We start from the raw sequence: 22,121 nt of genomic DNA, 5'->3' as shown, positions 1-22,121 counted from the left end.
ATAACTTCATCCCTCTTAGCTCCAAATATTTTCCTAAGCACCCTTAACCTATGTCCCTCTCTCAAAATGAGAGTCCAAGTTTCACAACCATACAGAACAACTGGTAATATAACTGTTTTATAAATTCTAACTTTCAGATTTTTGACAGTAAACTGGATGATAAAAGCTTCTCAACCGAATAATAACAAGCATTTCCCATATTTATTCTGTGTTTAATTTCCTTACGAGTATCATTTATATTTGTTACTGTTGCTCCCAGGTATTTGAATTTTTCCACCTCTTCAAAGGATAAATTTCCAATTTTTTATTTCCATTTCATATAATATTCTCGTCACGAGACACAATCATATACTTTGTCTTTTCGGGATTTACTTCCAAACCTATTTCTTTACTTGCTTCAAGTAAAATTCCCGTATTTTCTCTAATTGTTTGTGGATTTTCTCCTAACATATTCACATCATCTGCATAGACAAGATGCTGATGTAACCTGTTCAATTCCAAAGCCTCTCTGTTATCCTGGACTTTCCTAATGGCATACTCTAGAGCAAAGTTAAAAAGTAAAGGTGATAGTGCATCTCCTTGCTTTACCCCGCATGAATTGGAAACATATCTGATAGAAACTGACCTATACGGACTCTGCTGTTCATTTCACTGAGACACATTTTAATTAGTCGAACTAGTTTCTTGGGAGTACCAAATTCGATAAGAATATCATACAAAACTTCTCTCTTAACCGAGTCATATGCTTTTTTGAAATCTATGAATAACTGATGCACTGTACCCTTTTACTCCCATTTTTTCTCCATTACCTGTCGAATACAAAATATCTGATCAATAGTTGATCTATTACGCCTGAAACCACACTGATGATTCCCAATAATTTCATCTACATATGGAGTTAATCTTCTCAAAAGTATATTGGACACAATTTTGTACATCAACAAAAGTGATATTCCTCGAAAGTTACTACAGTTAGTCTTGTCCCCCTTCTTAAACATAGGTACGATTATGGACTCCTTCCATTGTTCTGGTACAATTTCCTTTTCCCAAATAGCAAGTACAAACTTATAAATTTCGTTTTAGAAATGCGCTTCCACCCTCTTGTATTAATTCTGCTGGAATTTGATCGATACCTGGAGACTTATAATTTTTCAGATTTTCTATCGCAATTTCGACTTCTGAAAGTGTGGGTTCGGGTATAAATGGCTCAGCAGTTTGTATTTCAATTTCGTCCCTACCATTTCTATTTGGCCTATGTATATTTAGTAGTTGCCCAAATGCCACATTATATAATAATTTGTTTGTAACTTACCTTGTTGAATTGATCACACATTACATGGAAAGTATAATGATATACATTATTTTTTTTTTTTACTCACGTTATAGAGGAATATAAAATTACCTGTTTAACATTGTAGCCTGCCTTGGCACTGGTCTCGATGAACATGACATTGAGCTCCTTTGCTTTACGTTCTCCTTCTTCAGTCGATACTTGTCGTTTATCTGATAAGTCTGTCTTGTTTCCAACTAACATTATAATTACATCACTTCCACGTTCTGTCCGAACATCATCGATCCATTTCGATGTTTGGTGGAATGAATTTGCATCTGCACATCAAAAGTAAATCAAATTAACTATATGAAGAAATATATTTCAATAGCATTGAAGGTGCTACTGTAAATAGATGAGGAGAAAAAAACAATAGCAACAAGCAGGCCCTTAATTTTATAATTAAAATTTTCTAAAAATAGTTAAAAGTGATATTTAGCAGTAAGGTTTTAAGTTGGAAGTATTGTACAAACAAGTTTGAAGAAACTCAATGTAGGAAGTAAAAAGATGCAGGTTAAGGTATGCAGCTTGTAAAATACCAAAATTCTTCAAATTAACGATTAGAAAACTCATCTGATGCCAGAATTGAAGTATTACGTTCTGCTGCCAAAGTCAACGCCAACTAATTGGGGTTAATTAATATAAAAATGATAAGAGACGTGAATATTCTTATGAAATAACAATAAAAAATACATAAAAATCGGGATCAAATAACAATAAAAAATACATAAAAATCGGGAATTAATGTCAGCATAAGTTCAACATGCATACAAACTGCAATAATACAATTAAAATTAACTTTAATGCTGTGTATATACAAGAACATGTATCATAATCAAGATTTAGAATGTTGGGAAGCTGCAATTATATGTGTAAATACTTGTTGATTAAGAAACACATAGAAATAATATTAATATGACAACCAACTTCAACGACATATTCATGCATTCCATGTCTCCTTCATAGCTGAATGCTAGCACATTACTCTGCCAACAAAATGTTCTGTATTCAATCCCCTGCTATGACTGTAAATTATTATTATTATTATTATTATTATTATTATTATTATTATTATTATTATTATTACATATTTACAATTTGAGACTACATTACTCAGAATTGTATGTTTCTTGAATACACTTTGGGAAAATTATGTAGCCAGGAAAAGGACTGTTTTTGGGTGCCCATTTAGTATGAAAACCAACTACCACAAAATGGGGTAACTTTGCACAATCTATGAAAAACGTTTTACGTAGATCTAGGTGTGTTTCCGTAAACCAAATTTGTCTGTTCATCACTTCCACCAATAGTACATTATTTTTTCCACTGTACGTGGTCACAGCATTTATGGTAGTTCTATACCTTAACAACAGAACGTGTGCATAATCTGATTAAAATATAGATCTAATTAATTATCTTCCATCACAAACAGTGTGTACAATCTGAAGATAAGTTACACGTACATATGTTCCTTATTCGTCCATTTAGCCTTTATGATTTCGTTTGTGTAGCTGTTTTGTGGGCAAATGGTGTTACAGAAGAATTTTCTAACCAAAGTGAATTTGAAGCTAAATTGGGTTACTTTGTATCATAACCCAAATGAAGAATTTTTTATTTAGTTGCATTATTTTCATTTGAGGAACTTCCATGAAGATTAAAAACACTTACCATAATTCACACTTTGTATTGCAGCTAAATTACTTGAATGTTTTTTTATTACATATTAAAGTCATGCCAAGAATATACAAATATTCTCTCGGTGCCAGATCGGATGGAAACTATTCAGAAGATTCATCATCATCATCATCATCATCATCATCATCCGTGGCGCTACAGCCTGTGAAGGGCCTAGACCGACTAGCCGGCTGCTGGCCTCACGCCCACATGCCGAAGCAGAGGTGGACGATCATCCAATCAGAATGGAGGTACCGTGTGATTAGCATGATGATACCCCCAGCCGTTATAGCTGGCATTCGCTACCTATTGTAGCTCCCCAAGTGCATCATGATGCTGGGTGGGCACCAGTCCCATACACTGGCCGAAATTTCATGAGAAAATTTCTTCCTCCATGAGGACTCAAACCAGCGCGCATTCCATAATGCCAGTCCAGAAGATTAATTGCAAGAATGTCTTCACGCAGTAAGAAGTGGAAGAATGCCTAGAGATTAGCAGAAGCACATTTCAAAATCCCCAGAAGAATCATAAATTATAAATTGGAATACAAACTCTCCGAAAAACCAGGTACCATGCAAATGAGTAACTTCGTGTTCCCAATTGTTACATTCGAAAAGGCTTACCTGCTAGGTAGGAGGAGGACTGTTAAGCAGTTCAAGGACAATTTATCGGGCAATGATTGGGCAAAGTCCTTTATGAAAAGACATAGGGTCTTGACAGTTCGCTTTGGCTCACATGTAATCCAAAATACTGTACTTCAAAAGCAAAATTTCCCCAACACTCTTGGAAGACTTACACGAAAGCATAGCAACAAATGCAATGAGAAACCGACATCAGAATTGCATAATCACTGCTCACACTCATGGAAGTGAGGGTTCTATTTCCTTAACATCTACTTCAACATTGCCATCACTTCAACACCAACTATTTCTACACCTTTTCCAGTTGTATTTCAGAAAATATCAATTTAATTTCAGAAATTATCAATTGTATTTCAGATTTGTCAATTTAATTTCAGACAATATCATTTGTATTTTTCGTGTACAAACTCTTGATTACATTCGTATAAAAGGAACAATCCCTTTATAAGGGATTTATTTAGATAAAATTAATGACTTCTATATAATAGATTTTTATGAAATTTGGAAACAGGAGTTGAAGATAGCATAATTTTGTGATACTAGTAAGAAATTGTACTTCACAATTCAACCATACCTGAGTTTCAGTAAAAACGTGTGTTAGTTACTATTCAACTCTTTTCAGAACTTCTGAAGAACAGATTTAAGTCCCCAGTTTTTTGTATTTTTTATAACTTTAAGACTAGCAACAATGTAGTCCTGTAATCTAATTTTTTCTCTGTACATATCACATGGTTAATTTAAAATATCACTTTTTGTTCCACAGTACTTAAATAATTCCATACAGGTCGTAACAGGTAAATCACTTTTCCCTCTGCAAAACATAATCTCGCCTGAAAAAAATTAATATTTCGATATTATGTGAAAAAATTACAAGCAGGAATGATTAAATAATGACAAAGAACTTACGTCTATAGATCTATGGAATTTAATACAATTATTATAACAGTATATTTACTTCAAGGTCTGCAACTGTTAGCAACCTTGTGAAGAATGGGATATTGGTGAGTTCAAAGGGAATCAAGTCCACTTTTAGTAAATTGGGATATATTTCGTCTGTACATACCTTAGATGAGGCTACTTTCAGAGCACAAAAGAATCATATCCTCACAATCTTTGCAATGGTGCAGATGTTTAAAATCACACTCATTTTAACGGGTAATTAAATATACATAAAAAACTTTAAGTCTAATTTTCTGAAAAGTTTATTTTTGTGACTTGATTCCCTTGTGCTCTGAGCGCTCCATATCTTACAAACCACAGGTTAACGCACCTAGCATCCATAGTGTTTCGAAGTTAAAGGGTTATTATAAGATATAAGAAAGATTTCTTGGATCCGTTGGTTTTAAAAGTCTATATCGATATTCATAATAAATACAAAATTATTTTTTTTCTTCAATGATTGTCAGTCATCAGCATGCACATACGACTTTCTGTTTTCCATCCAATAGTATGTTACAACATGGTACATACCTTAAGCTAAACTGGCAACAGAAATTTAATGTTTAGTCCTTCACATTGTCGAAAACATACACCCTTCTTTCTTTCCTACTAAATAACTGTCTCAAACTACATGCACAGTCAGGTGCCTACAAGTCCAAATTCACGATAAAATGGTGCTGATACACCACTATTTACTGTAGTTTTGATTATTACAAATTATGAAGGTTCAGTAGCTTTACAATTCTATGGCATGAACAAAATTCACTTCCACGAGGGTGACCAAAATTAATTTTGTCCTGCTATATTCACGTTTCGAATCACTGTGCATTGCCATGAACCTTATTCTGTCATTTCTCTCTTTGTCTAAGTTAATACATGCAATAAATTATAATATAAAAATAATTTTAATCCAAGTCACATACTTGTAATATCGTAGACAACAACAGCAACGGTAGAGTCTCGAATGTATGAAGGAATAAGACTGCGAAATCTCTCCTGGCCAGCTGTGTCCCATAGTTGAAGTCGAACCTGATCATAAATATGTCACTTTATTTCAATTACGTGCAACAAAACACTTATAATAATCTAAGATGCATACACAAAAAAATATAGAAATTAACCTATTCAATTCTTAGAAAATACAGCCACTGCTCACAAATGTAAATACTTACAAATTTGCATAAACCAATGTGCCAATTATTTTTATGTGAAAATAAATGTTTCCATGTGATGACAAACTTTGATTTTGCCGGAGTTAATAATGTAAAACAATTAAAATATTAGATGTAATAAGAGATACAAAATTATACATTGCATATATAAGTTGTTACTTACTACTTACTTACTGGCTTTTAAGAAACCCAGAGGTTCATTGCCACCCTCACATAAGCCCGCCATTGGTCCCTATCCTGAGCAAAATTAATCCATTCTCTATCATCATATCCCACCTCCCTCAAATCCATTTTAATATTATCTTCCCATTTACGTCTCGGCCTCCCCAAAGGTCTTTTTCCCTCCGGCCTCCCAACTAACACTCTATATGCATTTCTGGATTCGCCCATACGTGCTACATGCCCTGCCCATATATAAGTTGTTACTGAACTTATATCATGATTAGCTACAAAAAACTGATTCACTTTTTCATTGTGCTTTCATGTAGTTCAGCAGAAAAAGAAAACACCATTCATATTCATATTCTTTATTTGCCTGAACGTACAATAGTATTAAAATGATTAAAACCTAAAAAATAATAAAATTGAACTAAAATACTACATCATTTTCAAAAAATTCATTCATATTGCAAAAAGGATTTTTTGTAGCCATCTTTTAGTCTGAAGTTTGAATTGTCTTTCATTTTGTGTCTTTATATTTGTAGGTACTTTCTTATATACCTTCATTGCAGTAATTACATAACTAGATTGTGTTTTTGCAACTGACAAATGGTATATTTAGTTGATCAGTATTTCTAGTTTCATAGTGATGTAAATCTTCTATAATCGTATAGTTAGTGATATACTTTTTTACATGCATTAAAGTTCAAAAACATATTGATTGTACACTATCATAATCTTTTCATTTTTGAGAAGAGATCTGGCTGGTAACATTGTTAAAATACGAACTCCCTTTTTCTGCAATAACTGAATGCTTGGGAGATCAGAACTATTTCCATATAAAAGCAATCCACATCTAATAACATTTTCAAACAGTGCATAGGAGACTAGATCGACCAAGAAAGAGGTGACTGGATCAAAGTGTTAAGATAGAAACTTTATTTGCAAAACTATACCAAAATCTCGTAACAAAGTATTACAATACTTCATATTAGGCAAATCACATCCTAAACAAGAACTATTAAAAAGTTTATAAATGCACGGATGTATTGTAATAAAACTGGCGCACCAATGCTTTCTCTCTCAGCCTAGTGATAATGCGTCAGCTGCACAGATGCATCACAAGTAAAACGTACAAAGGTTACGATTAGTGTTAACCACAGGCCATAAACTGAGTTAAAAGGTCAAGCACAATATGAAACAGTAAAAGCAGAACTAGCGTAATATTAAAGTAATGATGATTATTACTCTTACCGTTCTATCTTCCAGGTACATTGTCTTTGATAAGAAATCTATTCCTATGGTCGCCTGAAAAAAAAAAAAATTATTAATTACCTTGAACAAACATAGTAGCATAATGGTGATACTGATAATGGTGATAATGATTATTACAACGACGATGATGAAAGGGAGGAATAACTTAAAAAAAAAAAAGTTCTCTGAACTAACATACTCACTTATATTATGGATTTATTAATTTGTCCTACAGAATAATCTCTGTAATATTGACAATTAATATTTGAGGAGAAAAATTCGCTCTGGCACTGGAGATCGAATCCGGGTCCTTGGTTCTACGTACTAAGTGCTCTGACCACTAAGCTACGCCGAATTCAATCCACAGCACCGGATCGAACCTTCCTTCTTCAGTGTTGTCCCTTTGTGGCCTGACTCCAAGTTAGGCATATATGTTGACGTATATGTCTAGTGTCAACTGCCATTATACTAGGAGCGCACTCAGTTGAGTGACTTATTTGGCCGGGATTCCACAGTGGTCAGAGCACTTGGTACGTAGAACTAAGGACCCGGGTTCGATCCCCGGCGCTGGAGCAAATTTTTCTCCTCAAATATTAATTACTCACTTATGCCTGAAAGGAGAAAGCTTAATTCTATTTAAAATTTCAAACATCTATGGCTCCCTTGCTTCCCTCAAGGCACATTTCACATTTCAGTGACCTTCCAAAATATATAGAGTAGTTGGAATCTTCGTCGCTACAACTGAAACATGTAATTGGTGTCATTGACTTCCTTCTACAGAAACAAGTATCAGGATCCATGGATGAAGCAGTCACATTAAAACTGAAGACAGTATTGCAGAGGAATCCAGGGTTTAAAACAATGAAAAATGTGTGCTCCATTTTCCAGGGGAAAAGCTTCAATTGCCAGTTACCATGGGTACCTGCTGCAGTGGCAGCGATGAAATTTGCAGAAAAAACTTCTCAGTCGAGAATCTTTAAGAGTATTTGGTCAAATATTGTAACAAGGAACAGTACCAATAAATAATGTTGTTTTGTTTGTTACTTTTTAAAATAATTCTTGATCAAGTTTGAACAAATTTAATTCAAAAGTTGTGTATGTACTGTACCTTTTATCTACTGAAAATTGAAATTTATGTACTTTAGTTATATCATGGCAAATTATATTAGGTAAAATGTTAATTGCTACAATAATTTATTCAAACTACAAATAATGTTGAAGGGGAAGGAGCAAAAATTTCGAAACTTATAAATTTTGATAAATAGTTCGGTTCTTGAAAAACTCAGGTTCGTGATTCATATTGCCTTAATAAATATATATTATTTTTGAAGAATAACTGTAAGGATACATTTTTAACAATCAGGCAGTTTTTGCGGCTCCTTTCACAGGTTGGACACAAAACCTAAAAAAAAACTTATTTCACCTATTTGAAAATCTAAAAATCCGGTCCCTAATCATGACGTATTTGTTTTAATTTAAGGAAAGATAAAACTGTTAGTTTGGATTACGGTCCACAAATTCAATTAATGTACATCTAAATGACTCTTATGTTGGATAATTTTTTACTTCTTGTATTCACTTCTACCTTCAGGATTTTCAACGCACGCACGCACAACACAAATACAGAGTGGAAGTAATATAACTGTGCATATTTAACAGCTTATTCTTTGTATAGATGTTATTTAGTCAACTATCGGAAGACAGATTTGAACCTTGTAAGTGCCATTAACAAGGCATCATAAGACAACTAAGTCAGGGGATATTGGGGTAGGGTGAGCAGAGTACAATAAAAAATGTTTAAACCAATATTATTCCCAAATGAATACCTACTTTTCTCAGAAAAAACAATTTTCCTCTAAATATTAAAATACTGTTTTAGTTAGAAGGTATTATCCGTACAATTCTGATTTTTATTCTTATTAGAAAAACTGACAAGGAATGCTTTATCCCTTTGGAGTTTTTAGATAAAATGAACGGTTTTTTTTTTTTTGCAGAATAAATGAAACAAATTAACACGTATCGTTACTCCCTGCCATTAGGAAATCTGGCAAAAGATTTAAATTATGGTTTATTTAACGACGCTCGCAACTGCAGAGGTTATATCAGCGTCGCCAGTGTGCCGGAATTTTATCCCGCAGGAGTTCACTTACATGCCAGTAAATCTACTGACATAAGCCTGTCGAATTTAAACACACTTGAATGCCATCGAACTAGGCCGGGATCGAACCTGCAACCTTGAGCATAGAAGGCCAGCTCTACACCAAGTACGCTACCAAGGCCGACGAAATCTGGCAATCCTACTGCAGTGACTAAGGCGCGTAACACTATTATTCAGACCTGAGTTCGTGTGTGTATTCGTACGTGAGCCAGTGATGCGCTATTGCCAAATTACGCAGACTTTCAGCCTAGTTTTTTAAATTAACCATGCACTTAATTACAAAATGCATAACAAGTTTTTTTATTTATTTTAATGTACTCTTTTGCCCCCTTCAATCTTCATAGTTATATCCCTTCCATCCTGTATACTGTTTTACCCTAGTTCAATTTGGACTTGAATATTCCGTGTTAATAACCAAATTGTTCCAATTTGTCTAGACAAACCTCAATGGATAAGCATGAACGACCCATAATTAACGGCATGCAGTAAAATTATGGACGTAGGCCTATACAGTAGAACCCCATTTATCCTAAATAAAGGGGGCAGAGCCATTTCGGATAATCGATGAGAAATATTTTCGGTAAAAGTGGGAAGGAAAAGAGATCGCTAAGCATGTAAATTATAAACTAGCACAGAAATTTTTACCATCTTCCCCCAACATTTCCGCTAATAACCTAGCCTTTTCTTGAATGATTGGCCACGATTGCACGTTGCTGCGTGATCCAAAGAAACACAGCCTCGTTTATTTATTTATTTATTATTTTTTTTTTTTCAAATTGAGTTTCTTTCATGGTTCCGAAAGTTTGGTTTACATTTAACCCAGTCAGAGGCGGCTGATATTCCTATTCCATAATCGGAAGTAATATTTCTCAAGACTGCGACACTTTGCACACGTCTCACGGCTTCTAGCTTACCCTTTACGGGTACAACAACACATTTTCTTTTACTCGACATCGCACTCGCGTAACTAAAAAATAAGACGTACCGATAACGCGATACCTGCAACACAACTAAAATGAACGAGAAATTGGAATCAAATGCATACACCATAAGCCTGTAATTCCCGGCTTGCTAGGAGGGAGGGGGAAGAAGAAAACGTCTCACTTAACGGGACTGGCTGCGCCCAGTTACTATACAAAACAAGTGTTTGGGAGATGAACGTAGAAAACAGATTTAGGATTGCTGTGACACTTAAATTTGTAGCTATGCTATAGGGGTGAACAAAATATTGCATATTGCAGGGATAAACAAAAATTGGCTTTTTTTTTTTTTGCGACGTTGTTTCGGATAGGCCAGATTTCGGTTAAGAGGAGTTTTACTCTACATGAATATTGCTTTTTAAGTACATTGTGTTCATAGACTAGCTGTAAACTATTATTTCCACTTTCTTCTCCAACCTTAATTGGTTACCATTCTTAAATATAACTGTAGCATATGCCTCAGATGGAATATTAAAATTGGGAGCAACAAATTCGAATTATAAATTGAAATTTTCTCTTAGAATGTTCCGAGTGTTACAATGAACAGAGCTATAGTAATGCATATGTAAGAGTCAGAAGCAAAGGGGTACAAGTGACATATCTTAAAACATGAGTACCATCTAGGGTAAGCTAAAGCATAACATGTTTAGTAACAACACGCATTAAAATTTAAAATTACAACTTCACGGAATTTACGAAAACTTCAACATTTTCAATCACATTTTCTCAAAAATAACTGAAGTGCACTTTCACTCCTTTGCTTTTGACCCCATTATATAGAGTGTAAGGGGTATGAGTGCTATTATTTTAACTGATGATTGTTCATGTCATAAGGAAGAAAAAATGTCCTCAATTTTTTTCTAATTGCAATATTTAACTAATTATTAAAGTTTACAATATTAGGGGTTTGGCAACGTTGCTGGATGGGGAGGAGGGAGTTTACAAGTACACAGTACAGCTCAAGCGGATACAGACATACTGGTACAAAACAGATGCAGGAGCGCACCGTTTACATAAAACGAACAGCAAATACAAACTTTCAATCTCATTAATAAAACTTTATGGTAAATTTTCTTTTTATTTAACAATACTAGCAATATTGGTCCATTTTATTGTACGTCTAAAAAATAAACAATAGGCCTAAAGGTTTACTGCACAAAATCACACTAACTTTTTTTTTTAAATGCAACGTTTTAATCCCTCCCGCTTCCATAAAGCAGTACCATTTTAAAAGAAATGTCTGTTTGTGTGATTTTCAAAATGGGGTAAGAGACTCCCACTTTCTAATAATCGTTGAGAAACTACTACAAAAGTTCGCTAATTAGGTAACCTTCTTTGCGGAAAACATTGACGACACGTCCTTCTTGCCTCACTTGAATTACGGCGACTTTCTCCATAAATTAATAACATATGATAGGCCTATTCCTAAACTGTGAATGACATTGTAAGTTGTTTATCGAATACCCGGTACCGAACTGCCGTCCGCTCGGCAGTAGACCTATGGACAGGGAGAACTCAGTTGACATGTACGTAAGTCTGTGCAGAGTACTTCCTGCTCAACATGTCACGTCTCTCACGCCAGAATATTAACAAATTTAAGCATGCAATTTTAATTTCACGAAAACGTAATAGAACATACAAATATATATTTAAACTAATATTAACTCTTTGCTAGATATATCCACTAATGTAATTGTTTTCATAATTTTACTAACGATATAAGCAGTACAACGCGAATAAAATAAGAGAAGAAATATTTTTTCTGGGAAAACTATTAAGTTTGGACCGTATGTTGTATGGAAATTTTTTGATCCTGTAGACCGTTCCCGACGATTGTGAAAAGACGGCACGTATACCCCTTACACCCTGTATACTATAATTATACGATAAAAAAAAAGCTTTTCCTTCATTTCGCAATCTTAGGGATACTCAATTCTACATTTATTAAGCTTTTATTGTCTAATAATTCGGTGAAGAAGTTTCCAAACATTAACCAGATGTTAAAAATAATAGTACATATATGAAGGGTTCAGAACCATAGTGAGCCAAGCGCCATTTACTAAAACCGTAGAAAACAAGGGTTAAAATGAAGTTATTACCATAATTCAATGGAAACATACATATAGCAAGTAATATAAAGTATACACATTAAAACTAAATGATATGTCAATCTTCATTACACTATGATATTCACTTAACTTTAATGCTTGCTTTCTCCGTTTTTAATAAATCGCCCTTGGCCCACTATGGCTCTGAACTCTTCATATATACATCTTGATTACACAACTTTTAACACTATATCACTTCGGAAAACGTATTAGTGTCTTTCACGTGTTAAATTTTATATTACCTTGTTCCGCTCTGACCTATATTTGTGTATTATATGATTCATCTTGTCTTCATTATGCATCTTGATTACACAACTTTTAACGCTGTATCACTTCAAAAAACGTATTAGTGTCTTTCACGTGTTAAATTTTATATCACCTTGTTCCGCTTTGACCCGTGCAGTGTTAAAAGTTGTGTAATCAAGATGTATAATGAAGACAAGACGAATTATACTTACTTACTGGCATTTAAGGAACCCGGAGTTCATTGCCGCCCTCACATAAGTCCGCCATTGGTCCCTATCCTGAGCAAGATTAATCCAGTCTCTATCATCATATCCCACCTTCCTCAATCCATTTTAATAATATCTTCCCATCTATGTCTCGGCCTCCCCAAAGGTCTTTTGCCCTCCGGCCTCCCAACTAACACTCTATATGCACTTCTGGATTCGCCCATATGTCCTACATGCCCTGCCCATCTCAAAGGTCTGGATTTAATGTACCTAATTATGTCAGGTGAAGAATACAATGAGTGCAGTTCTGTGTTGTGTGACTTTCTCCATTCTCCTGTAACTTCATCCCTCTTAGTCCCAAATATTTTCCTAAGCACCCTTAACATATGTTCATTTCTCAAAGTGAGAGTCCAAGTTTCACAACCATACAGAACAACCGGTAATATAACTGTTTTATAAATTCTAACTTTCAGATTTTTTTGACAGTAGACTGAATGATAAAAGCTTCTCAACCGAATAATAACAAGCATTTCCCATATTTATTCTGTGTTTAATTTCCTTACGAGTATCATTTATATTTGTTACTGTTGCTCCCAGGTATTTGAATTTTTCCACCTCTTCAAAGGATAAATTTCCAATTTTTATAATTCCATTTCGTACAATATTCTCGTCACGAGACATAATTATATACTTTGTCTTTTCGGGATTTACTTCCAAACCTATCTCTTTACTTGCTTCAAGTAAAATTCCCGTTTTTTTTTCCCCCTAATCGTTTGTAGATTTTCTCCTAACATATTCACGTCATCTGAATAGACAACCAGCTGATGTAACTCGTTTAATTCCAAACCGTCTCTGTTATCCTGGACTTAGGCTACCTAATGGCATACTCTAGAGCAAAGTTAAAAAGTAAAGGTAATAGTGCATCTCCTTGCTTTAGCCCACAGTGAATGGAGATGCATCTGACAGAAACTGACCTTTACGGACTCTGCTGTACGTTTCACTGAGACACATTTTAATTATATATTATTTTAATGTACCGAAGTACATATGTTTCCATGCAGATATTATGCGTCATCGTATGATGAAAGAGTAGTGGAACGGAGAAAAATTCTCTCCGGTACCGTGATTTGAACCCGGGTTTTCAGCTCTACGTCCCTATGCTTTATCCACTAAGCCACACCGGATTCCCATCCCGGTGTCGGATCGAATCCTTTCAGTTTAAGTTCCACCTCTTGGGTTCCCTCTGGTGGCCGCCCTCTGCACTACGTCATAGATGTCTATGAACGTAGGACTAATGTCCACTCATGTGCGGAGGTGCACTCGTTATGAGTGACTGGTTGGCCGGGATCCGACGTAATAAGCGCCTATAAAATTGTGTACCGGGTCTTTCCCGGGGGTAAAAGACGGTCAGAGCGTGGTGCCGAGCACACCACCTCATTCTAGTGCCGAGGTCATGGAAAGCATGGGGCTCTACCTCCCTGCCCCCCAAGTGCCTTCATGGCATGTTACGGAGATACCTTTATCTTTTTTTTTAATGTTGCTTAGTTTCCTCGTCCTTTAATTTCGGAATACTGAATCTCTTCTAATATTAACTTGTTGCTCTACTCGCTTCGCTACTGATAGTCTTTCTCTTAGTTTTCCAATTATCAAATAATGGTCAGAATTACAGTCTGCTCCCCTGAAGGTCCGAATGTCTACTATACTAGTATGTCTTCTTTTATCTATCAAGATGTGATCTATCTGGTTATGTGTTATCCATCTGGAGAAGTCCAAGTATATTTATGTATGTCCTTATGGGGGAATGTTGTACTTTGACAATTAAATTTTTTGATGCGGCAAAGTTGACTATCCTAACTCCATTATCATTACTAGTTACGTGTAGACTCTCTTTTCCAATAGTCGGTTTAAAAATATCCTCCCGTCCTACTTTAGCATTGAAATCTCCCAATAAAATGTTCATGTGATATCTAGGTAACTGATCAAAAGTGTGTTCCAATTCCTCATAGAAGCTATCCTTTATATGGTCGTCATTCTCTTCTGTAGGAACGTGAGCATTTATAACTACGATATCGCACCATCTACCCCTAAGTACTAAATACGATAACCTATCACTGATAAATTCGACCTTTTTTACTGCTGATTTTATTCTTTTATGAACATAGAATCCTGTTCCTAATTGGTGATCATCGTTTCCTTCCCCATAATGCAACAAATAATCTCCTATTTGTGTTATGCCATTCCCATCTAACCTAACCTCCTGTACTCCCACAAAGTCTATTCTATATCTAGCTAGTTCTTTTGCTACTAATGTTACCCCTCCTGTTCTATATAGACTTGTAACATTCCAAGTACCAAATCTCATAACCTTATTCCTTTGCTGTGGTCGTGCCAGAGAATCAGTCCCATTCCGAGGCTTATTTTGAGGTATCGTAACAAGCTGTTTTTTACGGTGATGGGTAGTTAGCCCTTCGCCCAACCCCCAAGCTGGAGGACCACCCCTCATCGGCTGTCCGCGACTGCTTATTCAATATATTCACAGCTTCTGGAGGCCATCTTCTCGACAAGACGAATCGTATAATACACAAATACCAGTCAGAGCGGAACAAGATAATATAAAATTTAACACGTGAAAGACACTAATACGTCTTCCGAAGTAATATAGTGTTGAAGTTGTGTAATCAAGATGTATAATGAAGACAAGACGAATCATATAATATATAAATACAGGTCAGAGCGGAACAAGGTAATATAAACACTTGCATATATATATATATATATATATATATATATATATATATATATATATATATATATATATATAGTAATCATATTGAAAAAAATTCAAAAACGATTCTCAAGATATCTTTATTTAGAAAATATCATTATTCGGCCCTCCATAACAAAATTTCGTACAACAATCTATTTGCTAAATTTAATTTAATGACTCTTGGAAGCCGTAGATTACTTGCTGAGCAACTTTTATTACATAAAATATTCAACGGCATACTGAATAATAGCGAAATAGGCCTACTGTCACAAATCCAGATTAACGCTAGAACATCACATATTTAAGAAAGCGTCAATTGTTACACTATCAAAAACCAAACACTTCAGCACATAAAAAGTTACCAGTGTTAAAATGTGTTGAAATTTCAATGAAACGGGTAGAACATGGAATCTAGATTTCAGCATTTCTTACATGAAATATAAACATTTTCTTATTAATATACTGAATGTAGTTGATTTTAAATAATATTTCTATCTATTTGTTACTCTGTAATTTGCCATTTACAGTTACATTTTACATTTTTGGCTGTGATATCTACTTATCTATTTTTAATTTATTTTTATTTTGTATTTTTAATTTATACCTATACCTGTGTCTTTTATTTAGGTACTATCTGCCTGTTTTTTTTTTAATTTTTAATTTTTAATTTGTATTTACATTTGTATCTTGTATTTGAATCTGTTTTATCTCTTTTTTCATGTTATCTGCAATTCTATGTTTTAAACAAATATCTGTACTGTCTATTGTAATTGGGGTTTTGCCCTGTTATAGACATAAATAAATAAATAAATAAATAAATAAATAAATAAATAAATAAATAAATAAATAAATAAATAAATAAATAAATAAAAATTTAACACGTGAAAGACACTAATACGTTTTCCGAAAATAATAGTGTTATTTAAAACAAAAAAATAGCGGAATTAAAATCACATGACTAATTTGCAATCCAAGTTCTCTGTTTACCAATCAGCAAGTGATGACAGCAAATGGTAACATATTATGTAACTTACTGTATTCCGCACTGACTTCCTTTCTTTTTCTTTTTTCTTGGAAAAACTCACCCTTCTTATTTGGAAGATATGTTTTTTCCTGATAGTATGACTCTAAATTTTGGACAATAATGCGAGGAGAATTCCTTATACATCAGAGAAAGGTTCTGAACTGCGTTTGTAAGAATCCATTACCAATGGCAATCATCAGAACGAAGTACTGTTTCATCATTAACTTGGGTAAAGAGCGTAGAGCGACCAATTTAAAGCTCTAACCTCAGAACAGTAAGTCATTTTCAAGCGGTAGTCTCATCCATTCCATCAATCCAGATATAAAGATAAAGTATTAAATAGCCAATAAAACAATTAATGAATTATATTACGGAAAAATGTTATGACGGATCTATTTCATTAACATTTTAAATGTGTAAAATGTTATATTACGGCAAAGTGTTATGACGCATCTATTTCCTTAACATTTTAAATGTGAAAACATGCATCTGTATAATTTTGCAACGACTATACAGTATTTTTTCATTACATGTTTTACAGTTCACTTCATAATCTTGTTACGAATGACATTCATATTTTGTACAGTGGTGTAGTTCCTTCATCTATTATTAAAAAGTCAAATGAAATCATTTATTGTGATCTACTAAAATAATAAATTTTCGTTTTCATTATTACAAAAGATACTTTCGTAGGCTAATATCAAAAATATATTGAACTTTATTTATAAATCGTATGGTTTGTAGATACGTGTAATTGATTTCGTAAATAGCTATTCATATAATAAAATCCCATCATTTTGTATGTACGAACAAATTCAAAGGCAGTGAGTGGTTCCCAATCGTTCGAGTGTCAAGGATCCCTTGAAGTTCATATTTAATTTTGGCGCACCCCCAAAATATGTTGTATAATTTAGGCTAGTAATATTTTCTACTTCATTTGTACAATATAGTGAATTCAATATCTTTGATTAATTGGCAGGATATTAAACTTCAGTTTTATCTTTTGAATATAATCTGAAAATATATAAGTACAAAGTTATTTTACGTTATATCATGTCTTTGCTGTGAAAAATGAAACCTGTATTTTAGACTTACCATAAGGTTAGCAGCAGGATGATTGATGTATTTGTCATGAAAAATTAAACCAGATTTACTGTAAGGTTATCAGTTGGATGGTTGATGTTGATTTGCGAAATATGATTCAATTGTAAGTCGAAAGTCTGCCTCAATATTAAGATTACTTCTATATTTGTTCTTCAAGAAGACCAGAGCAGAAAGTAGACTCTCACACAAGTATGCTGATGCAAATGGCATTAAGTGTTGCAGTGGCGCCAACTTATACGGGCTCGTGAGGTTCGAGTCCACCCAATAATTTGTCGTGTTATCATTATACTTATGAGATTTAACTTATATATTCTGGAATGTTTGAGCCCATCAAGTGTTTTCCAAAAGTTGGCGCCACTGAAGTATTGTATCGCAATTTGGAAAACATCGGGATGGTGCATACAACCAAGATTGCAACAGGAACGTTGTAGGAATCGCGATTTTTTAGCTCGAATCTGAAGATAATTTTATTATAATATTTTTAACAGTTCCTATTTTTTTTTTCGACGGGCAAACTATTATTTCTTATACCAAGAATGGATTTTTCACAAAATTGTTTTTCCCATTACACAACAGATAATATTACCTTAATTTTAATGTAAATAAATGAATGAAGATGTTCTTTTATACTTCCAAAGATATCGGACGAGAGTTCAACTCTATGTGATGCTATAAAGTCACTATGTGGAAAATGAAATTCTTTCAATCGTTTATTATCATAATACATCGCTCTCTTCAATTAACTGAGAATATTGGGAATTAAATCAATGACTTTCCCAAAACACGCTATAAAATGTTTCATATAAAACAATTTTTATTTCGAAAAGGAAGCAAAAACAAGCAAAATTGTATTAAAGTTTTTTGTTTAAAATATCTCAGAGAATAACCCCCTGAAATTAATGGCATTAGTTACGGTTCCCTTTGTATACACGCGGAACAGGCTATCATGATTCATACACTACATTTCCCACAGTATTCCACTCAAGAAACATTTCACACAAAATTGTCCGCTAACGTATGTCAACAATTGTGACTACTGTATAATCGATGGATGACTCTTGAAATGCGTATCGCAGTGCTACCGATATCTGAAAAGATAAATAAGCGAGTTTTCATAAGATCGAGGATCAATGACAGGTTAGGTTTGGTTTGTTCCGGCTTTTTGTATGTGTTGCATAATATACGCTTATGGTAGATAGATTTACCCTGGACCATAGCAAAGAAAGGAGTGTTTTCGTAAGCTATGATTATAACAGATTTAGCCTACCCTGGACCATAGCGAAGAAAGGAATGCAACATCATGATAATACAGCAGGATTACGCCATCATTGTGTGCGAAAATGTCTGACAAAATCGTCAGAATATAAAAGACACGAGCGGGCCCGCGTTCAAATCCTGGTTGGGACAAGTTACCTCTTTGAGGTTTTTCCGGGGTTTTCCCTCAGCCCATTACGAGCAAATGCTGGGTAACTTTCGGCGCTGGACCCCGGACTCATTTCGCTGGCATTATAATATTCATCTCATTCAGACGCTAGATAGCCACAGCAGTTGATTAAGCGTCGTAAAATAACCAATTAATATATATACATATAAATTTAAATTATGGTTTAATTAACAAAGCTCTCGCAACTGCAGAGGTTATTATTAGCATCGCCGGTGTGCCTGAATTTTGTCCCGCAGGAGTTTTTTTATATGCCAGTAAATCTAGTGACATGAGCCTGTCGCATTTAAACACACTTAAATGTTATCGACCTGGGCCGGGATCGAACCTGCAACCTCGAGCACAGAAGGCCAGCGCTAAACCGACTACGTTACCCAGGCCGACTTAATATATGATTCACGAGGATTTACAGTCACATACGGAGCTTATTTCTGAATACATTTTGAGTAAAAATGCCATATAAACATGGGTCCTATTCTCAATATTTACAGAGTTACGCTTCGTTACCGGACCGCATTGCTGTGAACAACGAGTGACCTTGGCCAGAGTGCAGCTAGCAGCCAACGCGAGCACGTGACATTGTCCCATCACCAGCTGTTTCACTGACGGGGTTCGTGCTCACCCTCAGTCAGATTGTTACCTTTGGTTGAGAATGTTGTGTTACAATGCCGCGTACATTTTCTACAGAGGAATACGCCGATATGGTATTTATTTTGGGAGTGTGTGGAGGTAATTCTAATGCTGCTTCAGCTGAGTATCATAGGCGGTAACCTAACGGCAGGATTTCTAATCCTAGAACAATTCTAAGGACTTTCAGCACTTTACGGGAAACAGGTTCACTTCCGAGATCCTGAGTGACAGTAATGTTTACCGTCACGTAGTTGAAGAGGAGGATATTCTCGACGCTGTCCAGCGCAGTCCACGTGCAAGTACACGCCATCTAGGCAGATGGCCTTATCACCTCCAACAAGTACAACATCTACAACCAGAAGATCCTGTCCGTCGACTGGAGTTCTGCAACTGGTTGAATGAAAATCGGCAGTTGTACCATTACATTTTCTTTAGCGACGAGGCACAGTTCACGCGGGACGGCAGAAACAATATATGCAATTCGCACATTTGGGCAGAAATTAATCCTCATCCTACAATGGAAACAAATTTTCAACACCGTTTCAGCATCAATGTGTGGTATGATGTTCTTCACGATCAGCTGATCGGGCCGTTCATTCTTCCGGGACGACTGACTGGTGCGGTTTATCTGCAATTCTTACTAGAAGAACTGCCGTAGTTACTTGAGGATGTTCCTTTGGCGGTGAGATGTCGTATGATATTCCAGCAAGACGGACCAACATCTCATTTTAACCGCGCTGTGGTGAAACACTTAAATGTACACTTAACGGCAAAAAGAATGAGCCGCTGACATTTTCTAAGTTCCAGAGACATAACATTGCGCATGCTCGTCTCGTCAAAGCCGTAGTTCCCCAGGTAACACATAATTAAACCATTTAAATTTGCTGTATTTTGTTTAAGAGTCTAAAATATGTTATAAAATCGAATGGAGGGTTGATTCTAGAGACATCAGGGCCTCTAAAGAGTGAAATAATATAGTAAAATTGATAAATACAAAATCAACCGAAGCGAATATGACCAAGAATACCAAGTATTATGCCGAAACGATATTAACAATCTGATAGCGCAAGTCGTTACTGCATTGGTCTATTGAACGAGTTACTAGTAGTTCGAATCTCCCACACTCTCTTTTTTCTTTTAATCGCAAATTTTCCATCATATACGTCTCGCAAAGCTATATTTATGTGGCGACATCTCTTAGAATATGCCCAAACCCTAATAAATAATAAACCTCCTTCTCTCTTCCAAGCAATACTCCTGTCTGTTAATAAAACGTTCTGTCTCATCATTACGCTTTAAAATGGCAGAGAGACAATAGAGAGCGTGGCACACAGTGTCGTCGACCTGTGAGGAGAGAACATTTGACTTTGGAGAATGCCGTGGGCCGTCTAGCGTATGCTACTCTCCGACAGGACTTCGACTGGAGAAATGTAATTTTCTCCGACGAGGTAAATAGCAACGATGGAGCTGCTCTAGTTTATTCTATGGTTGGCCACCGATACGATGAACGCTTCGTGGGACGACTTAACAGGTCGGGTCGTGTGAGCGTCGCGTGTTGGAGGTGGATGTAATACGATTGGGTAGGACTTCTCGAACGCATCCACTGTCGGTTTACGGCAGAAGTCTACGAACACATTTTGGCAAGTGTAATGATCCCTTCCGCCCGAAAACGATATCCAGAAGGAACACTTTTCTTCCAACAGGATAATCACCCGGTACACCCGCCAACCTGATTCAAAGATGGTTTAGAGGAGGCCTGATGTCGACCTCCATAATCACCAGATATGAATCCGATTGAAAATTTGTTGTCTACAGTCAAACGGATCCTACGCTCTAATCGGGCAGAACAACCACCTGTTCGGACAGCTGATGAATTTTGGGACAGAGTTCTAGGTGCGTGGGAGGAGGTGGCCATGAATTTAGACCTGTTCCATAATCTTGTGGACTCCATGCCGCGCAGAATGAGGGCAGTTGACGCAGTTGTTTGTGAACGAGATATTAGTCTCCGCCACAGGCCTTTTTTTGTTAATATATTAACAAATTGTTTGTTTTTTTTTTTTGTTTATTTAATCGTTTATTTATGTTTGATATGCGTCCGATTTTTTTAGGATGTGAAACAAGTATTTTTTGTTTATACACACCAGGTCTCGCCTATTAATAGCCAACAGGTGATGGGCAATAATATTTTTACAAGGCAGACATAACTAAGTTTATGAACAAATGCCATTTCACATTTTAAACAACTAAATTAATTTAAAACTAAAAAATAAGAATAATTTTACCATACC

The 22,121-nt window shown here is 35.2% G+C and overlaps 1 protein-coding gene across 2 annotated transcripts in view; it reads right to left on the bottom strand.

Moving 5' to 3' along the window:
- Positions 1-22,121, bottom strand: part of LOC138703253 (ras-related protein Rab6) — a 195,936-nt gene that overhangs the window by 71,332 nt on the left and 102,483 nt on the right. For both annotated transcript variants that reach the window (XM_069830983.1, XM_069830984.1), the window contains exons 3-5: positions 7,170-7,223; positions 5,508-5,613; positions 1,403-1,608 (exon numbers count right to left, since the gene is read on the bottom strand). In XM_069830983.1, the coding sequence (XP_069687084.1) occupies positions 1,403-1,608; positions 5,508-5,613; positions 7,170-7,223 (366 nt within the window). The remainder of the gene's footprint in view (positions 1-1,402; positions 1,609-5,507; positions 5,614-7,169; positions 7,224-22,121) is intronic.

Source organism: Periplaneta americana, chromosome 7 (genome assembly GCF_040183065.1).
Source record: "Periplaneta americana isolate PAMFEO1 chromosome 7, P.americana_PAMFEO1_priV1, whole genome shotgun sequence".
Taxonomy (NCBI): Eukaryota; Metazoa; Arthropoda; class Insecta; order Blattodea; family Blattidae; genus Periplaneta; species Periplaneta americana.
Note: the sequence above shows the minus strand (reverse complement) of the source record. Positions and strands in the feature narration are given on the sequence as shown.